The sequence below is a fragment of the Protopterus annectens genome, chromosome 16.part0 (assembly GCF_019279795.1).
Source record: "Protopterus annectens isolate FY-2018-M chromosome 16.part0, PAN1.0, whole genome shotgun sequence".
In the NCBI taxonomy this organism is placed as follows: domain Eukaryota; kingdom Metazoa; phylum Chordata; order Ceratodontiformes; family Protopteridae; genus Protopterus; species Protopterus annectens.
In genome coordinates, this window is record NC_056750.1 from 640,109,002 (window position 1) to 640,129,247 (window position 20,246).

A 20,246-nucleotide genomic window follows, 5' to 3' on the forward strand; every position below is an offset into this window, starting at 1 on the left:
TGGGGACTACCAGGGATAGACCTGTTCGCCTCCCCACACAATCACCAATTGAAGAAATTCTGCACAAGAGCATTCCCCACCCACTTGCTTGGAGGGTGGACTCCCTTTCTTTCAGCTGGAAAAACCTGACAGCATATGCATTCCCACCTCTTCCTTTGATGTACAAAGTCCTACTGAAGATCAAAGAGGATCAGCCAAGGGTAATCCTGATAGCTCCAGACTGGCCGAGGCAACATTGGTACCCGCTACTGAGGAGCATGTCTCGGGCACACGCATGGTCTCTACCTCTATGTCCCTTACTCCTAACACAGAACAACTACAAGATCCTACATCCAAACTTGAAAACACTGCAGCTAACTGCTTGGAATATTGCATAAGACAAAATAACCCAGATTTATCTCAGAGGGTTAAGGACATTATCCTGGAGGCTCGCAGACCCTCCACAAGGAAAACTTATTCAGCCAAATGGAAAAGATACCTCATGTGGAGTGCCGAGAAGGGGGAAGATGTTTCATTGGCAAACATAGCACACATCCTGGAATACTTAGCAGAACTATTCCACAATGGCCTCTCCTACTCCTCCATCAAGATTCATGCATCAGCAATCTCAGCAGAATACAACATGGATCCTCCGGTCTTCTCACATCCTCTACTCAGACAGTTCTTGAGAGGAATCAAAAATGTAAAGCCTCCAAGAAAACCACCTTTACCTACATGGGATCTCAACTTTGTGCTGGAAAAGCTAACACTTCCCCCTTTTGAACCGGCAGCAACAGCAGATCTACAGTTCTTGTCTTGGAAAACTGCTTTCCTGCTAGCAATTACTTCAGCAAGAAGGGTTTCTGAATTACAGGCATTAATGGCAATACAGCCCTTTCTTATCTTTCATCAGGATAGTGTGTCTCTGAGGACCAACCCTACCTTTATGCCAAAAGTGGTCTCTAGAGTATCTTTGAACCAAGCAATTCATTTACCTACATTCTTCCCCAACCCACAGAACAGGGGGGAAAGACTGCTACATACCTTGGATGTGCACAGACAATTACGCTGCTACCTGGACAGAACTAAGACCAACAGAAAAACTGACCAACTGTTGGTAGCATATGCAACAGGAATGCAAGGAAAAGCAATTTCAAAACAGACAATCTCAAAATGGATAGGAAATTGCATAAGATTTTGCTACTCTTTTCATGGGAAGACAACTCCTGAAAATATCAGACCTCATTCCACAAGAGCTACAGCCACCACTACAACTTTCCTACGAGGAGTGGCTACCAAAGACATTTTAGAAGCTGCTACTTGGAGCTCCATGCATACATTTGCCAAGCATTATAACCTTCCCTTGTACTCCAGATCCCGAGCAGGTTTTGCAACTGCTGTGTTGCAGGGGATCTTGACTACACCATCTTTATCTTAGTGCCTCCTCCCCCAGTTTGGCTATGGTATTCTACCCATATGTTAGGACTGCAGATGCATCCTTGAAGGACATAGTACAGTTTTGTACCTACCATAAATGTAGATGTCCGATAGGTATGCATCTGCAGTCAGGATTACCCTCCCTCCTTCCCCTCTGTGGTATTCCTAGGGTACTTACCCCTTTCTTTAGCTAGCTGAAATATTATAATTATTATTTGTTTTGTATATATATATATATATATATATATATATATATATATATATATATATATATATATATATATATATAGCCTTCCTAGAGGGCACCTGGCATCTGGGGCAAGAAACACTGAGGAAAATGGCGTCGGCTGATGCCTTTATACCACAGCAGCTATGACGTCGGGTGGAGTGCGACATCAGCCGAGGCCAGACCCAGACTTTGGAATCCGGCCGACCGAAGGGCTGCCCGAGGCAGGACAACCCATATGTTAGGACTGCAGATGCATACCTATCGGACATCTACATTTATGGTAGGTACAAAACTGTACTTTTCTTCCCAACGTTTTCTGATAGCAGCGCACATCCCAAGGAAGTCCAGTGTGATAGACAGACTCAGCAGAGCAATATTGATGCCCCATGAGTGGTCCCTAAAGAAAGTGATAGTGGAAAAGATATTCCATAATTGGGGCCAGCCTTGCTGTGATCTGCTTGCCACTCCCATGAATGCCAAATGCAGCAGCTACTTTGCCCTAATCCTCACTCTGGGGGAGTCACCAAGGGATGGACATGTCCACGATTGGCCCTCGGGACTGCTTTATGCCTTTCCCCTTTTCTGCCCCTATCACTTCTGTTCTTGAGCTCCTATCAGAGCTTTTTCAACAAAGTTCAGTCGCAGCTACTATTAAGATGCAGTTAACTGCAAGCTCCAATTATCACATAGGCGACGGAACTTCGAACCTGATGTCATACAGGTTATGCAAAGCGTTCTTGAAAGGTACCTGCTTATTAAGACCCCCTTTAAAGAACCTCTCTCACCATGGGACTTGAATTTTGTGCCAACATATCTGACCTTACCCTCTTTTGAGCCCTCAGCAACTTGTGATCTCATATGTCTGTCCTGGAAAACAGTTTTGTTAGTTGCTATTACCTCTGCAAGGCGAGTTTTGGAATTGCAAGCTTTATACTGCGGTGGTGGTGCTGCGGTAGCGTTGTCGCCTCACAGTAAGACGTCCTGTTCGATTCTCGGCTAGAGCATCTTCTGTGTGGAGACCTGCGTGAATGGTGCCTTCGTTGAAAGTTGTGCGTCGGGGCCGGCAACTCGGCACGTAAAAATCTACTGCCAATCCTTAGCACACCAGAGTTCCGCTGTGGCGCCCCCTAACCGGGGAAAAAGCCGAAAGACACATCATCATCAATCCAACATCCTTATTTAATATTCCATAAGGATAGAGTATCTCTCCGAACCAACCCATCATTCTTAGCTAAGTTGTGTTCTCACAGTAACTTAAAACAATCCATTGAACTGCCAGGCAACAAGGTAGAGTACAAGCTACACCAGTTAGATGTGCATAGACAACTTTGTTTCTGTTTACATAGAACCAAAGATTTCAGGAAGTCTGATCAATTGTTAGTCTTTCTTTTTCAGAGGTCAAAAAAGGCATGGCAGTGTCTAAAGTTTCACTTTCTAACTAGCTTTCAAATTGTATTACCCTTATTTACTGTTCTAATAGCAGACCACTACTATTCAAAATCAAAGGTCATTCAAGGGCCATCGCTATGTCATCTGCTTTTAGAGCTAAGCCTTCAATGGACAGTATTTGTGCTGTTACTATGTGGGCAAGACATCATGCCTTCATTTCTCATTACAAAGTGGATTTGGCCTCCAGGGACAGGGCCTCCTTTGGTTCCACTGTGCTGAAAAGTGTGCACCCATAAGCCACCCAGAGAATATGGTGCTAGGGACGGTGTCCCAACCAGTAAGAATGAAGGTGAGATAGGGCAACATAACCTAAAGAAGTTATGTACTCACCATAATGTTCCATGTTTGTTGTCCATCTTTCCATTCATTGTTATGATCCCTCTCACCGTCCCCCTGCCTAGGGCTTCTAGAGGACCTAGAGGAATCTCCTCCTTGGGCAAGGAGCTCCTCTGACTTTTTCTTTTTTCATCAGTATCCTTTGTTTTGGGTCTAGTGTACATATATGGTTAGGGTAAGCAGCAAACAAGATCTGGGGAACCACACGCTGCATGATGGGATAGGTATTCAGCCAGAGCCAAGTGAAAGACTTTGAGCTATAGCATGCAGCCGAGTCGGAGCCGAGGGTCTGCTCCAAACCCAGCCAGTAAGAATGAAGGCGAGATGGGCAACAAACATGGAACGTTATGTTGAATACATAACCCCCCCCCCCCCCCTGTATGACTATTTTAGTACTGGCCACATAATGGATTTCTGCCATAAGAGACCTGACATCTGGCCCAGCTTCAGAGCTTGATGTATTTTTCTGCCTGTGGGGTGTTTGCATGCTCCGCTGTAATGTAGGCATTTACATGTCCACTTCAGTTTTCTGCTGCATGAAGAACCTTTTGTTTGCTTCAATAGTTCTGCAGTTTTTGCCTCTTTAAAATGTGGCAGTCTCGAGTGTTCTGTTGGGAGAAAATTTTCTGTCCTGTTTCTCTTATTTTGTATTGCATTGTATGCAAGGGGGATGGGGTCAATATGGATGCTGTAGGAAAAAACTTCATGCATTAGGCAGACCCCTTTATAAGGATAGCCTGGATGTTTAGCCTGGATGTTTTACTTAGAGGGTTAGTCATGATGTCCTTAATTGCACTAGCTACCGTAGCTTTAATCAGAGGATGCTGTTAGAGGAGAGCATTTCCTTCAGGACTACCTGGATAAGACTGGTGGATTTTGCCTCCACAGCCACTTTTGTTGTCCAGTACTGTTGTGTAGTTGCATCCTGTGGTATCTCAGACACCTGGAGAAAGCATAGTCACTCCCTGGAGGAGTCACTGGCATTCTAGCCAAAGCCAATAAGGGCTTACTGTTCAGACTTTGATTATGGATTTCTCAGTCATTGGCTGTATTGGAAGTAGTTCAGCTGTGAGACAGGAGTATAAAAGCACTCTGCATTCTACCTCATATGAACTCTGGTCTGTGTAAGCAGATCAGCAGTGTGTTCACACAAGTAGATGTAGTACAGGGGTGCATTAACAAACAGTTGAAGCTCTGCTGTAGAGTACCACACGAAAGGAGGCTTAGGCTGTGAATGCTTTCCTTTTCTGATGGTAGTCCGTTTGTTTACATTCCATCAGTTCCTCCTACCCAAAGTGATAAAATCTGATGCGAATAGAATCGGATGGGCTGCTTATTGCACCCTTTTCGATTTAGGTAGCATGTTTGTTCATGACGCATACAAATGTTGAGGGTGGAACCTCTCATGAGCATGTAATTTTGCAGCCTATTTTAAATTTTGAGTGCAAAAACACTGACATCCAAAATCTTGAAGACAAAGATGCCACAGAATACTAGTGAATAGGAAACAAACTGTGGGAGATTACAGTACAGCGGGGATCAGGGTATTGGCCCTTTCCTAGCAGTAGTGTTATCTGAGTCTGTATGTGCGCTTGTATGTATTAGCGTGGGGGGGGGGTTGTGTGTGCTTTTGATATTTGAGGTTTTTAGATGCCAGCGTTTAGGCACTCAACTTTACAGTCCTGTGAAATAACATGAATCCAAACCTCTCACACTATATAAGTAGACTTTCTTACCAAGTCAAAGGGGGTCCTTATTTAACCTCAAACGGGAGAGCCTACAGCTCATGTCGTTGCCTTCTAGGCATTAGCTTAGAGGACCTGAGAAATATGGAGACTGGGAAGCCTACCACCAGGAACTCTGACCTGACCAAATGAATGATTTACCATCTGCTGCTAGAAGAGCAGTCAGGTTCACTACTTGCCATCGATGTCTTATTCTACCACACCTGTCCGAGCTGCCTAATACAGGGCCGGTATGTAGCATTTAGCAGGCAGTGAAAGGCTTCTCAGTCTGTTGCATTGTATGACTTATAAAGCAGAACCTTGCTGTGGAAGGTTAAAAACTGTGTTTCCCTGGAGCAGAAGCTGCTGTGTCTGTGTCTGCAGAAAAAGTCTTTGAGGCAGGTTCATGGACTTCATCCCCAGCTTTTCTACCAATCACAAATATAGCTGCAGGTGTGGAGTGGGTTTTGCTTTACTTTGATGTATAACCTTCTTTTACTGTATATGACCAGGAACTGCTTCAGTACTCTACCAAATTGATTGATTTTGCAGCAGCGATTCTTAGAAGTAAAGTGCACTTGTTCTGGTTGTAACAGTAGAAGTTCAAGTAACAACAGTTAGTGCTGCGGTTTACACTTGCTTCCTTCAGTCTGTTTGGTCCTTTAATCTCTCCTTTTAACCTAGGAGTCTGAGTTGAGATTTGAGGTAAAGAACCGTCCTGTCTTAGCAGGTGCCTCTCTTTTTTTTTTTTTTTTTGGTATCCCCCACTTTCAATGGTGACTTATTTGCACAAGCATACAAATGGCACAGGCTGCTTTCCCTGTTATATAGTGCATCCTACTGTTGTCGTTGGTGGACATGGAGACAACTCTGCTTTGGGGATATCCAGACCTGGAGATCAGTTTGTGAATGTGTTCCTACTGCCATTTCATAAGCATCATGAGGTACTGTAACAGTGTCATTACCATTTGTAATGTATGGGTGAGTGTGCTAATGGAAATGTGCCTTTATTGTTGGAGCAGCCTTCCCATCTTTTCCAGCTGGAATGTTACTCCATAGTAGTCATGTTCAGTACTGAAAAAGTTAAAACTGGAAGTAGTTTTCTGTCACATTCCTGTTCTAATGTTTTGTTTCTCTTACTGTTTTTCCCCCTTCCCCGTGGTCATATTACTACTGCATGTGCCATTCTGATCTCTTGTTGACCTGCTTAGGATGAAAGTGGTGCCAAGTCTGACAGGAAATCTGGTGAAAGTAGGTAAGTAGTGCAAACTCTTAACAGTTTAACTTAAAATGTTTGTCTTAAATTTTTTTTGTACAATTTGAAGTGCTAGTTTGAGCTCTTTCTAGCAGTTGTATATTGCGCCATTTGTTTGATATGCCACTTTTTTGTTTATATGTACTATTTCCTGAAAGTAAGACTATCTATCCTTGTTCTTGGCACGGATAACAACACAGCATTACTAAAATTTGACAGCACAGAAGATTAAGGCCTGAGTTGTTAACTACCTTGTTCTTGTCAAGAGTACAGGGTTTGATTTCCTTCCCCTTCCATTTGCTTACTATGTGACTCAGCAAGTCACTTGAGCAGACGGAGCTCCCAATTTACCCTTGAAAAGGGACATTTGTGCCCAGTGGACTTGCCTGGTAAGCAAATGTATAAAATTTAAAAACGAGGATAATTTGGGGAAGAGAGCCTAATCAGGAGAACTGCAGTTTTGCCCTTTTATAATGGAGGTATAATTGAGTTGAAGATGAGCAGACACCTGCATTTTGCTTCAGTGAACTGCATAATCTGAGTCTCTCTCAAGGTCTGACAAAAAATTTTGCTGTATTGCTTTTGAACACTGTGCCTATTAGCACCTCTTGTCTGCCTCTTTTTTTTTTTCCCCCTCCTTTATTGCTTTTTATATGTGGAGTTAGTGTTTTGAGTCTTACTTTTAACAAAAGCCTACTGAGTGACAGTTTTGCAGAGGTGAGCTACATTGTTGAGACGAGTTATGTATAACAGAATGTGTATTGGAGCAATGTGTAAATGTGTATTACTGTAAATGTATTTTAACAAAGTGAGCAAACTATGTAAAGTTATATTTTGTTATATTATCGCAACATGAACTTAATGGCCATCACTGACTGCTCACAGGGTAGGCAAGCATTCAATTTTGCTGTGAAGATTTTAAAGGCTGTCACGAAAATGCAGCCTGTCAGAAATTTAGTCAGTGTTGTTCCACTTGGAACGCCTGCTTGAGTTTGATTTATAAAGTGCTTTTGGTAGCTGACAAATATGTGGAATATTGTAAAATAAAACTGAAAAGAATGTTTAGGGAAGGAGCAAATTACATAGAAAAAAATGGAGTTTAGGGAACAATTCATACAGAATAATGTTCAGGAAGGAGGAGCGTGGTTTGAGAGAAGGCAGGAATTAAGTGATTTATGTAATGTTAGACTAAAGACACATCCAATGTTTACTTGTTTTGTCTGATTCAACACGAGTAGTCTGATCAGACCTGTGCACCATATCTGAAGCATTATGGATCCTGGGCACTGAGTCCTCCCCCTTGCCTGTTGTTCACTCCACTCCTCCTTAGTAACTCGGATGGTGTTTGCCACCTGAAGCATCAGACATGTTGTACGAGGGGTCTTCCTCAGAAAGTGTATCCTTTACTGTTAGATCAGTATCCTGTTAAGATTTCTTCTGAAAGAGACTTGAGACTGCAGATTCTGTTTTTTTTGTTTATCTCTTCTAGGCTGTAGTTAAAAAGAATTAGTTAGCTGGGTAGTTGTCTTAGCATTAAATGCTTTTTTTCCCTTGTGGTAGTTATTCTTCCATATAGTATTCTAATTTTGATGTGCCTTTCTCCTTATTTTTTTGATGTTTAGTACCATAGATGTGTTCTAGATACTGTTAGCTGTACCATTTAGTTATGCCCCCCCCCCCCCCACACACACACAAAAAGTCTGATGGTCATGGATTTAAAAAGTGTGCCAAATGCTGGCAAAAATTCTTCCTCAAGATCTGCATTCTTTGTGTGCGTCTAGTTTTTGGGTGCTGCCCATCTTAGGTTTTGAAACCTGTGCCTCTCTTTGGCACTATGGCTCTCCATTCACGAACGGAAAAACTAATTGTTTAAAGGTCTTCCTTCTCCGCACAGTCTTCACCTTCTTACTGCTTCCTCTGGTTTAAATGAAAGAGTGTCTTTGAAACCCTTTCTCAGTGCAAGGGATTATAAACATTGATGTCCACATGTTTCAAGTTGTACCTGTTATCTTTTTGTTACACTTTGCCTACATGAGATATGACCTCCCATTTTTGCTTTATTCTATTAAATAGCAATTTATTCACCGTGATAAGCATTTATACGAAATTCATAGATGTTTTTTAGTGTTTTATACATACTTGTATATTTACAGTATATGATGTTAACTCTTGAATTGTTGTTTTTTATAGTACTTACAAGTTTTTTGTAATGGTTCTTCTTTGTATGTTAGTTGTATATATGTTTTATATTGTCCTGTATGCACAAGTATTTAAGTTGTTTTTTCAGATATTTGTGATAGTGATTGAGTTTTAGATGTTCTAGTATATATATATATATATATATATATATATATATATATATATATATATATATAGTTTATTGCTTTGCCATTTGACAAAGTTTTTAACACATTATTAATTTCACTATAGTATGTAAATGACTTGTATATGAAATAGTCCGTTTTAACTGTTGATTTCATTAAGATATTAGTATCGAGTTTTTAATATAGTGATTTCATCTGTTTTTAATTAAATGAGCCCACAGTTGATTGGTACATAATTGATTGAATGTGCTCTTTAAATGTAAAAAATCAGTTGGTGCATTAACAGTCTGATGAAGCATTTTCTTGCAGTGTGAAAGCGCTTACTGAGCACTGGGGAACATTATGTTGCATAAATGTACTTTTTCTTCAATAAACAGTCAACGAAATAACGGTCACCTTCTTATTGTAGTGGTATGCCTCAGAGAGTTCATTTGTAGATGTGGTTTTGCTACTTTCTCCTACACTACAGGAATAGAGATTATTTGAGACCACCCTCTGTGGCTTTTTCCTGTTCATTCATCCAGAAGCCTTCCTGAGCAAGATGTTAGAATAATATGGAAGTTCTTGAACGTAGATTCAGATTGGGGTTCTCTTGTTCCCATTACTCTTAAACATGCAGAGTACTGGTCCAACAACCCCTTCTCTTCTACCTCTCTTGTACCAGTCTGACCATCAGACCTGGATATCTTGGAGACGACCTGCCCCAGTACACCTTTGTTGGAGCTGACAGTCCCCACTGCTTTGTCTGTATCCCTTTTTCTCTTTACTTGGATGCATTTAGATAAGGAAGAGAGTTGGTCAAAGCATTGGCATCGGGACTCTAGGGGATGGATTGACTCTGAAGTTTGCTGAGCAGACTCTCCCTCTTGTGGCTTTGGCCCTTGACAGCTTGGATCCAGGATTGACCTCTGGGCTGAGGCGTTCCCTTCGACAGGAGGAGATTTCATTTGGGGCTGAAGGTGGCTTCGGCCTTCAGCGCTTTGGAGAGAGCTTTGGCTGTGCTGAAAGAAAAGGCATTACCACTCAGCTTGGTTCCACTCAAACCTTAACAGGATTCTGTTGCTGCTTCCCATCGTTGTATCTAACAGGGGCAGGCGGTACCACAGGCTTCCGAGACTGCTCACTACATGAGTTCCCAGTTTGATTTCAGCCCATCTGAACATCCTCCAGTTCATGTTTACAGGAAACAGACATGCAAACGGAAGCACACAAACACCTTCCCAGAGTTTTCAGTAAAGAGACATGATTTGGATGAAGGTGAAGGCTACCTTGGAGCCCTCTTGGAAGATGTCCCCTTCAGTGAGATCCTTGAATTGTTGAAAAACGAGGGGGGATGGTTTACAGATGAACCTTAATTGGAGGAGACCATTTTTGGAGGCCTGTATTTTTGGCTTGATTTCATCCTGGTTAGTACTTCCCATTGATCCACTGATTGACTTTATGGCTCAGTGGGGCGTAGGAAGACCCTGACGTGGTGGAACCAATACCAGAGAAGCAAGATAGGATCTTGACACCACCTAAGGACAGGAAGCATTGGTGCAGAGGTCCACCAGTAGATGCCATGGTAGTAATGTATGCCACCAGGAAAGAATTTTCAGAAGAAAATTTCTCTGTCCAACCCCCAACATAGAGTCTTGTGCATTGTCCAAGTTTGGGAAATGGACATGTGCTTCAGCGACCTGCATCCTCTGATCACTGAACTATTTGGTTCATGTAACATCATTCCAGAGAGACTTGAGTAAAGATCTGTCCAAGTTTCTCTCAGATAATTGGATGTTCAGAAGGCTGTAGACTCCCAGTTCACTACCCTTCAGTCTGTATCAAATGTTACTATGCAACTGCTATCCAATGTAGCTGATAGTACAGGGAGGACAGTGGCACCGACATTACCGTACGCCAACATGCCTGGATGCACCTTTGTGACATTGCAGCAGGCTTGAAGATGTCCTTAGTTATTGCTTAGTTTGACATTTCCACACTTTTTCGCTAAAGGTAAAAGGCACTCTAACCAAGAGCTAACAAGATGGTAAAACACTCTGCAGTGGGAATCCATTTCTTCACCCTAAAGAGGGCCTTCTGTGGGAATCGAAGGGGTGGCAAGAAGATGTTGATCTGCAAGTTACAGGTTCGTCATGATACTCCTGGAGAGAGTCTTATGGCAGAGGAGGTGGTAATTCTAATGGATGTTGCCCATGAGTCAGAGATGGATCGCAGAATCTGAGCTTTTGTAGTCCCTTCACTGAAAAGCGCCACCAGTGCTACTGAAAGTTGCCTGGCTGCTGCACTCGAGGCAGTTGAGGGGAGGCACTTACTCATGCACCTAACAAGCCTGGTGCAACATAACAGATTCCTGAGTGCTAAAAGTAGTTTCCAGAGGCTACTCCTTTCCCTTTTCATTTACCCCGATAAAAATGAAGAAAGTTCCTGATGTTACCAGTCTGGAGTCTGTTCTTGGTTCTGCTTGGTACCCAAGAAAACCGGGTGACCTCAGACCCATTCTAGATCAGAGTTGTTTAAATCATTCTGTAAGTAAACATAATTCCAGATGGTCACAATTCAGTCCATATTGCCTTTCCTGAGGAAGGATAATTGGATGTGCTCAATAGATCTCCGTGATGCCTGCTGTCAAGTAAAGAAAGGGGAGCTTTTCCATGAGATTTCTCTGTTTTCTGCTGGGAGCCAACGGGTACCAATGCAAGATGCCGCCCTTTGGTCTCACCACAGCCCCCCAAGGTGATTACCAGGATAATGGTAATGGTTGCAGCACGTCTACATTTGCCAGAGTTCCAAGTTTTTAGATATCTTGACTATCGGTTCCTCATTGCTTCCTCCAAACATCTGCTGTTACACCATCTGTACCTTCTTCCCACCTAATGCAAAACCTAGGAATTGTGATAGTTACCCAAGAGCCAGATGGGACCCATCACAGCAGGGCAGAATTAATTGGATGTCACCTGGACTCAGCATTTCTGTTTGCCTTCATTTACAACAGACTCCAATTAATGGGCAAAAAAACAATTCTGTCTTCAAGGCATTGGTAGTAATGTCCCTCTCTTTCCATCCTTTCCTGTGATAACCAGGGAGCTCTCCAGAGATACTGATAACCCTGCTTTAGCGCAGGCACAGTAGTGGCACTCCCTTTTCAAAGTGGCTAAGGGAAATTTCCACGAGCTTCTTCACATGATGTACTTAATCACATAGGGCAGGGAATGTTTACTTAACACCATCCCCCAATCTTATTCCTTCAGTTTACTGCCTGGGTGATGGAATTTTTAATACATTTTGGCACCTTTTTCTGAGGACATGCAGCAGGTATTAAAGGAAGCTAAGAAACCTGGTGTCCGAAAATAATTGGATGAATGGAGAAGCATTTCTAGTTGGTGTAAAAATAAGGACTAGGGTTTTTTAATGCCAGGGACTTATGTTTCTAAAGTGTTTGTGCGAGTTATCCCCTAATTGTGTTTTTTTTTTTTAAATCTTCAAGATTCTCTGCTCTGTCAGCCCTGCTTGTCAGCTCATTGGATTCTCCCCTTTGCTACCCAGCCCTGAGTAACAGTTTTTGTAAAGGGTTTTACATATCTGTCCACCTAGAAGACAGGTGGCCCCTTCTTGGGATCTTAATTTTGTACTGAAGTAACTTGCACTTCCCCCTTTGAATCTGCTTATGAGGCCGATTTGAAGTCGTTGCAAACAGTGTTATTCTTTACTGTGACTTTTGTAAGAAGATTTATCTGAGTTACAAGCTCTTAATGATAATTCAGTCCCATCTCATTTTTCAGAATGTTATGTTAACTTTGAGAACAAGTCTTTATTTTATGCTGAAAGTGGTTTCAGAGTTTACTTCGTCCATTCATTTCCCTATTTTCTACCCAGAAACAAAAGTAGAAGGGAAGATAATTCTATTAATTCTGGATGTCCACAGACAACTCTGGTAATACACTGACAGGGCAAAAATCTTCAGCGATTTTACTTGACTGACTGCCCCATTTCCTTACCTTTGTAGTTAATAATAAAATCAAAAGTACCATTTCTAAATAGTTTCATACTGCTGCTATTGGAAGGTTGTATGCTTCTGCAAGTCTTGTGTAAGCAAGATCCATGTTTAGAAATGTCAGGAATTTTTTTCTTAAATGGCTTACTAACTAGTGTGATAGTACAGGATGAAATCTGAAATACTCCCTTCCTTAATCTCAGAATTGATTGCAAGTAGGGTACCATACTCTGTAGTGCACTCGATTAAAAAAAAAAATGGAGAGAAGTGGAAAACTGTAGTTGGTGACACACGTGTTCCATGTTCTTCTCGCATAGAATTGCAGGTAAACTGTTAAAGGATCATTCTGATGAAGTTGGGGGCAAGGACCCGACCATCTTAAGTTAGAAAGGCCATGCAGAAGGCAACCTTGGGGGGGGGGGGTATGGGGCCCTCAAAAGTTCTATCTGGCAGGCAGCTTTAGTGACTACATGAACCTCCCTCCAACCCTCACATATTTCTCCTGTCTGTCTGCCTTTCAGACAATAAAACGCTGAGAGAAGAAAGGAGCCACTTTTGAGATTTTAAGTATTTTTCCTCTGTTTATTTGCTAAGTTTTTCTGCATAGCTGCCTATTTTGAGCATTGTCTGGCTTGTTAAACTTGATTTCTGTATTAGTAACTGTATTTAGAGCACAACCTAGAGCTGTTTACTGAATTTCCTGTTTGCACTTATTTTTAAAATCGTTTTTTTCTCGAAACTTGCATTTTATCTGTCTTTGGCCTAGCACTCTTGTGTGGGGTCATTTACTGCACTGTTATAACTTGTTGATACTTGGGAACCTCTGCTATCTCTGAAAAAAACAAAAAAAATCTTGCCTTTTTCCCACTTTTTTGAGATTTAAAAAAGTTCAGTTACAGGCTTGCTTTTCTTGAACTGTTTGTAAGTTTCTGTGAGGCCATTTGTTGCTTGGGCTAAAGGGAAGTCTCTCTTGATCAGTGGCAGTGAAAAACATTGAGCAGCCTGCCTGCCCCTGTGGGAGTGGTTACTGACTTGAAACTGTAGTTTTATTGGCCAGTTTGGGTCAGTTCCAAAACTCCTTCATCTTCCTCTCTTAAAACCCTCTTTTGCGTGGTTTTGCACGTTTTTGTGCATAGCGCAACAGTGGGCAGCACCGCCTAATTGGGTTTAAACTATTCCTGGCTCCACAAAGTCTGCTCTTCACCTTTTCCCTTGGAACTGCTCTATCTCTCAATTTAAACACCATCTTCTCATTCTAAGGCCCTTCACTGGTCCAATTAAGTAATCCTACAAGTTAGCACTATTAAACCATAAGCACTACTTACTGTTATACTCTCTACGATTACCCTGTCCTCCTATTGGTCTGTCTTAAATTCACTTTCCCTATATTACTGTAGCATGTCCAAAGGTCAATCAGTGGTTTCCTCTCCAGTCCAGCTGGTGAATCTGGGAATTTTGAGGCAATGTTACAACTGTCTCATGTACACGGACAGCCCTCTCATCCTCCAAACAGGTTCAAATATATGTGAGAGATGCAACTATTTAGCCAAACTGGAGGCTGAGCTCTCTCATCTCAAAACTGGTGTAACCAGTCAGGAGGAGAAGGTAACCTCACACAACACAATTCCAGTATCACATAGTCCCACCACATCAGCGAACCAAACACATAAATACACAAAAACATACTCGGAGGCTCTAAATAAAAATCTACCTAAGCAACAGAGACCTCCAAAGCAGACATCCAAGCAGACGCTACCTCAAAACAAAACACACACAACACATAACCCACAAAGTCAGTCTGCCAAGCAGCCACAGCCCTTAAGGCTGACTAACACACCTGATACTCTTGTAATAGGTGACTCTATTGTCAGACACACTGACGTCCCGCTCACCAGGCTGAATACAGAGAAGGTCACGGTGAGCTGCCTGTCGGGTGCTAGGATCCGTCACATAACGCAAGCACTCAGGTCACTCCAAAGCAAATACAAATATGACTCAGTCATTGTACATGCTGGTGTGAATGACCTGAGACGTACCTCCCTGGACTACATGAAAAGAGACATAGAGGAGCTCTCTGATCATGTAGCTCAGGCTGGTATGACCCTGAGCAGCATCTTACCCTCACCTAGAATGATGCCACAGTACAAAGACAAAATGATCGATTTTAACAATTGGCTAAAATGTTGATGTCATTCAAAGGGGATCCAGTGTCTGTCAGCCTGGGATGACATGCTCGACAAGCCACGTTGCTTCGCTAGGGACAGCTTGCACCTGTCACCACTGGGCTTTCGGATATTGGCAAAGGCTCTTGCCACCCCCATAGTGCCTTTTTTAGGCAAGGCTCAAAAGTCAAACCCACCCCCATAGACAGCACAAGGAACAAGAAACTAAGGGTAATGCTGCTAAACGCCAGAAGTCTTAACCTCAAGATGCACGCACTCGAAGCTCTCCTCAGTATGGAGAACATCGATATCTGTGCAGTGACAGAAACCTGGTTCAAGGCTCTAGAGAGCACCCCAGCACTACCAGGCTATACCTCATATCATGCTTTTCGGCCCCAAAACCCGGACTGAACCACAAAAGGAGGGAGAGTTTCCATATTTATCAAGGATATCCACACCTCCAGGTTAGTGGCATTGCCCGAAGTATCGGAGACCATCCATGTGCAACTAACAGTGGGCAAGACTGCTTTTCAGTTTATAGCATCGTACAGACTACCCGCTCAGTCAGGAATCCCCCTCGGCTTTCCTGAAAACATTGGAGAACATGAAGATCTCTCCGAACACCATTATATTGGGCGACTTCAACTACCCAAACATTGACTGGGAGCACTACTCAAGCCCCAGCACCTTAGCCCAAAGGTTCCTGGAAATTATAAACCCAAATGCTATGGAACAACTAGTCACCACTCCCACAAGAGGGGACAACATACTAGACCTGATCATTACCAACATGGGGACAATATGCTCCACACCAGAAGTATATCCCTCATTGGTAAGATCAGACTATAAATTAATTTCACTGGATGTCCACATCCCGACCCCACCCCCAGCCCAGAAAACCACAGTGAAAAACTTCTCAAAAGCGAACTTCTCACTTCTCAAAACCGAAGTGGAATCCTTCAAGGCCCCAGGGCCAGTGGAAACTATGGCCCAAACTGCAGAATCCTATATAAGCGCATTCTACGGACATCTCCAGGAATGCATGGATCATGCTATCCCAAACAAAACCAAGACCCAATCATCCAAAGGCAGGCGTCCAGTCTGGTGGACCCCTGCCATAAATAAACTGTACAACAGAAGGAGGAAGCTACTACATGATGGAGCAAAATCCCTAGTAGGGAAGGCATCTCTGATCAGTACTAGCAAAAAATTACGATCCCTCATAAAATCCTCCAAGGCCAGCTTCGAGAGAAAAATTGCACAGGACACCAAAGACCATCATAAGTCTTTTTTCAGTTATGTTAGAAACCTGGGATGCAACTCCCAGACTTGTTCTGAGTTGATTCTAAACGACAAAAAATACACTGAACCCACAGACATCGCCAATATCCTGGCAGACAGGTTCAGTGCAAACTTCTCCCCCCAAACGAGCAAGTATCTATCCCGGCAGAGGTCTGTCTCCTAAACATCTCTAATGCTCAGGTGAAGGCTGCCCTCTCCAAAGTAAAAAAAAACACTGCTTCCATGGGACCAGATGGCGTCCCAAGTTGCGTCCTACATGAACTCCAAGAGGAACTAATCCCTCAAATAAAACAGCTATACAATCTCAGCCTCACTACAGGATATGTGCCCACAGAATGGCGTACAGCAACAGTGGTCCCACTCCACAAAGTTTCCAGGGTCCGTAGAGGCTCCACCTATCGCCCCATAAGCCTGACTAGCTTAGTCTGCAAGGCTATGGAGAGGATCATCATGGAGCTCATAAACAAAGACATTGGGGACCTACAGACACTAGATCCTACCCAGTTCGGCTTTGTCAAGGGTAGATCCTGCCTTTTGAACCTGGTTGACTTCTTCGAAACAGTCACCAAAGCCATAGATGAAGGGAAGGTAGTCCACACAGCCTATCTGGACCTTGCAAAGGCATTTGACACAATACCCCACTCTGGCATCATAGATAAGCTGTCCAGCTTAAATATAAACCCCTATGTCACAAGATGGGTCGCAAACTGGCTCAGACAGAACCCACAGAGTGAGAGTTGCTGAAGCCATGTCAGACTCGAAACCGGTCACAAGTGGCGTCCCACAGGGTTCTGTCCTGGGACCACTCTTGTTCGGTATATACTTTTCCGAGGTACAGGCAAACGTGGGAGGACTATGGCTCACCAAGTTCGCAGACGACTGCAAACTGGGCGCCATAATAAACTCTCCAGCTGACACACACATCCTTCAAAAAGGTCTCACGGAGACAGATAACTGGTGCCAGCGCCATGGTTTAAATCTAAATGCCAAAAAGTGTATAGTCATACCCTTTGGCAAAAACAATGTGCCCACAAATTACCACATAGGCGGAAACCCATTAAGTACAGAGAAAGTTATTAGGGACCTAAGTTGATAGCAATCTCTCCTTTGAAAACCACATTGCCAAAGTGGTTAGAAAGACCTTCTACATAGCCCACCTCATCACGAAGGGTTTCACATCTAGATCAAGAGAGGTAATCGTGCCCCTTTATTCATCCCTCATCAGGCCCATCATAGAATACAATGCCCCTTTGGGATGTACCTTACCCGACACCTGCAGCAATTAGAAAGACCCCAAAAGTATCTCACCAAGAGGATCAAGGGTCTCAAACAGATGCCATATGCTGCTCGGTTAAAAAAACTCCAGCTCTACTCAGTTGCATACCGCCTACTTCGAGGCGATTTATGCCTGACATACAAAGCTATGTCAAATCCAGAATTAATGGACATGCTCCACCTCAGTAAATCTAAATCCCTTAGAGCCACATGCTCGAGGGACTTGAACCTCAGCACAGAAATAAATAGAACTTGCTGGAGGGACAGGTTCATAACCCAGAGGCTCCCTTCGCTCTGGAATAGAATTCCAGTTCATGTGAGGCAGAGCACCTCACTGAATCTCTTCAAGAAGAATCTTGATAGGTGGATGGAGGATCGTAGGTTGTCCCAGGGATTACTCCCGTGTCACTGTATTAGACAGAAGCACAGTAAACTAAATCTTAAAATGGGCACAGTATACTCAAATCAAGGGTTGGCGTAAGCCATACAGAATCGGGCTAGGCTTATAATTGCCCCAGGGCAGATAGCCTAGTATGAACCTATGAACCTATGGAGGTTTGTTGGTCTCTTGCTAAATTGCGACTTCTTTAACTGTAGAGCAGTGGGCTAACAGCATAATTTCCCGAGAGAACTGACTCCAGTTCATGACTAGGTCACAGAAGAAAACTCCACTAGTACCAAGAGGTTGAGGACTTTGTATAGGCTGTTGTAGTGAGAAAGCTGACACTTGGCAGCATTGCTTCAGTTCTGAGCCCCCAAGCATTGCTGTTTACTTTGTTTGGAGGATGCCTGTCTTTTGTGTCGCAGTGTTTTAGAGTGGTGGTGTCTGCAGTTTACATAATTTTTGGTTTAGCTACCTGCACCCAAAGTACCATACAAAATGCCTCAACCCCATTTGATTGCACACTGCATAAACATAGGCTTCTTTTTGTCTCCACATTTGGACTGTTGTCTGGTCTTGGCTCAGTACTTAGAACAAGTGTTTATGGCCTTAAATTATATTCTGTAGTGTCTGGGCAGTTAAGATTTTACCCTAGATCAGCTTAGAAAGTGATTTCTCCTAGAGCCACTTGTGGATGCCATGCAGAACCATTTTTAGCAGGCTGTAATTGCCTTTTTTCAAAGTTGGGGTTGACTTGAACCCTTACAGCATTATCTGAAAATACCTTTTAGATTTTAGAACACATGGCATTTAACATTAATGGTTGCTGTTGCCAGATTACACATGAGAAGTTTGTGGTTGTTGAGTAACACCTTGGGCTAGCAGTTGGAAACCCTAGAGTAATTCTTCCAGGTGCCTTGTATGAAAAGTAAACCAGGGTGATTGAGAGAACCCAACTGAAAGAAATGGGATACCCTTTGGTCAACCAGGTTACAATCCTATCCTTCATGTTCATAAGATGAAGCCTGGGGTACCCACACCTTGGACCTCAGAGTGCAAGGGACATTGAACTCTTGGAAAAAGTGTTTTACATAAGCATGCTTAAGTCTTTTGCACTCCTGAGTGCATTCATGGCAAGAATGCCAGGGACTGTAAAGATGTTTGTAGACAACGTGATGATGAAGTAAATGTGGGTGAGTGTGCCATTATTACCAGTGTGAGTAAGCCATGCAGGCTTGTGATCAGGTCAAATAGTTCAAGCTGTTCTTGACAACCTCTTAATACTTGCCCAAGAGAGCTTTGTGGAAAACTTGAGCAAGACTTTGAGGAGGTGCTGCACAGTTAAACATTTGCAGACCTTAAAACAAGATGGGAAAGTTCCAAAGATGGATCCTGTTAAAACAACTGAGAACATTTTGCTCCATGGAACTTCAAGCAAGCTTGGACTTTAAACACTTTCTTCCTAAACTGAAGGGTCCTGCCTCTCTTTCTCTTAGTTGCCATGGGCTCTGGGGATATTCAAAAGATCAGGAAACAGAGGTCAAAATTTATACTAATTTCTCTTTTTTGGTCCAGGTACACTGATCTTCCACATTCTACTTGTGGCAAGGGATCAACCTTTGATTTCTACAGCATACTAACCTGACCCAGTATAGTGGGTTTCTTTCATCCCAACCTACCCACACTGAAGATAACATGTCTTTTTCTACTAAACCCTTCTTTACTGGACACGCAATCTCAATTAGTTTTCTGGAGGGCATCCTGCACTATACAGACCCTACTGCACAGGTGGACCACCTTCTTCAGCCTGCAATCTTAGCTTTGTGCTTTAAAAGCTGACCTTGCTACCATTTGAACCACTTGATAGTGCACCCTTAAGTTCTCTACTGAAAAATTGCTGATTTCATAGCAGTCATGACAGCCAGGGGAGTCTTGACTCCAGGCCGTAACCTGCTGTCGTACTGTTTCACAAAGAATGGGTTACCTTCTGCAATAAACCCCCATCATGCTCAGTTGTTACTGAAGTATGCTGTTTTTCCCCCAGCACTTGACAACAAGGAAAAGTTCTGCACTATTTGGCATTAACAGGCGACTGTGGTATTACCTAGACAGGACCAAGGACAATACAAAGACAGACTGGTTGGTTGTAGATTTTGCTGAAAGTTGAAGAGGATTTCCTGTGTTTAGACAGACTTTCCAATTGATAGCCCACTCCATTATTTTCTGTCACAAGGTTGATGGCAGACCTCTAATGAAAGGTCAAACCACACACATTGCCAGGACTGCATTTACTACTGCTGCATACATAAAAGTGGTTAGTATGCAGCATGTTTTAAAAGCGGGTGCAGGGTTCTCTGCCCATATGTTTTCTTAGTGTTAAACATATGTTCTGTAGTCCTAT

General features: G+C 42.9%; 2 protein-coding genes across 4 annotated transcripts in view; both read left to right on the top strand.

The window, feature by feature from the left end:
- REC8 (REC8 meiotic recombination protein) overlaps positions 1-20,246 on the top strand; it is a 1,573,438-nt gene that overhangs the window by 531,074 nt on the left and 1,022,118 nt on the right. The gene's annotated exons all lie outside the window — the stretch shown is intronic.
- LOC122790446 (RNA-binding protein 39-like) overlaps positions 1-20,246 on the top strand; it is a 758,269-nt gene that overhangs the window by 142,093 nt on the left and 595,930 nt on the right. For all 3 annotated transcript variants that reach the window (XM_044057983.1, XM_044057982.1, XM_044057984.1), the window contains exon 3: positions 6,366-6,409. In XM_044057983.1, coding sequence (XP_043913918.1) covers positions 6,366-6,409 — 44 coding nt within the window. The remainder of the gene's footprint in view (positions 1-6,365; positions 6,410-20,246) is intronic.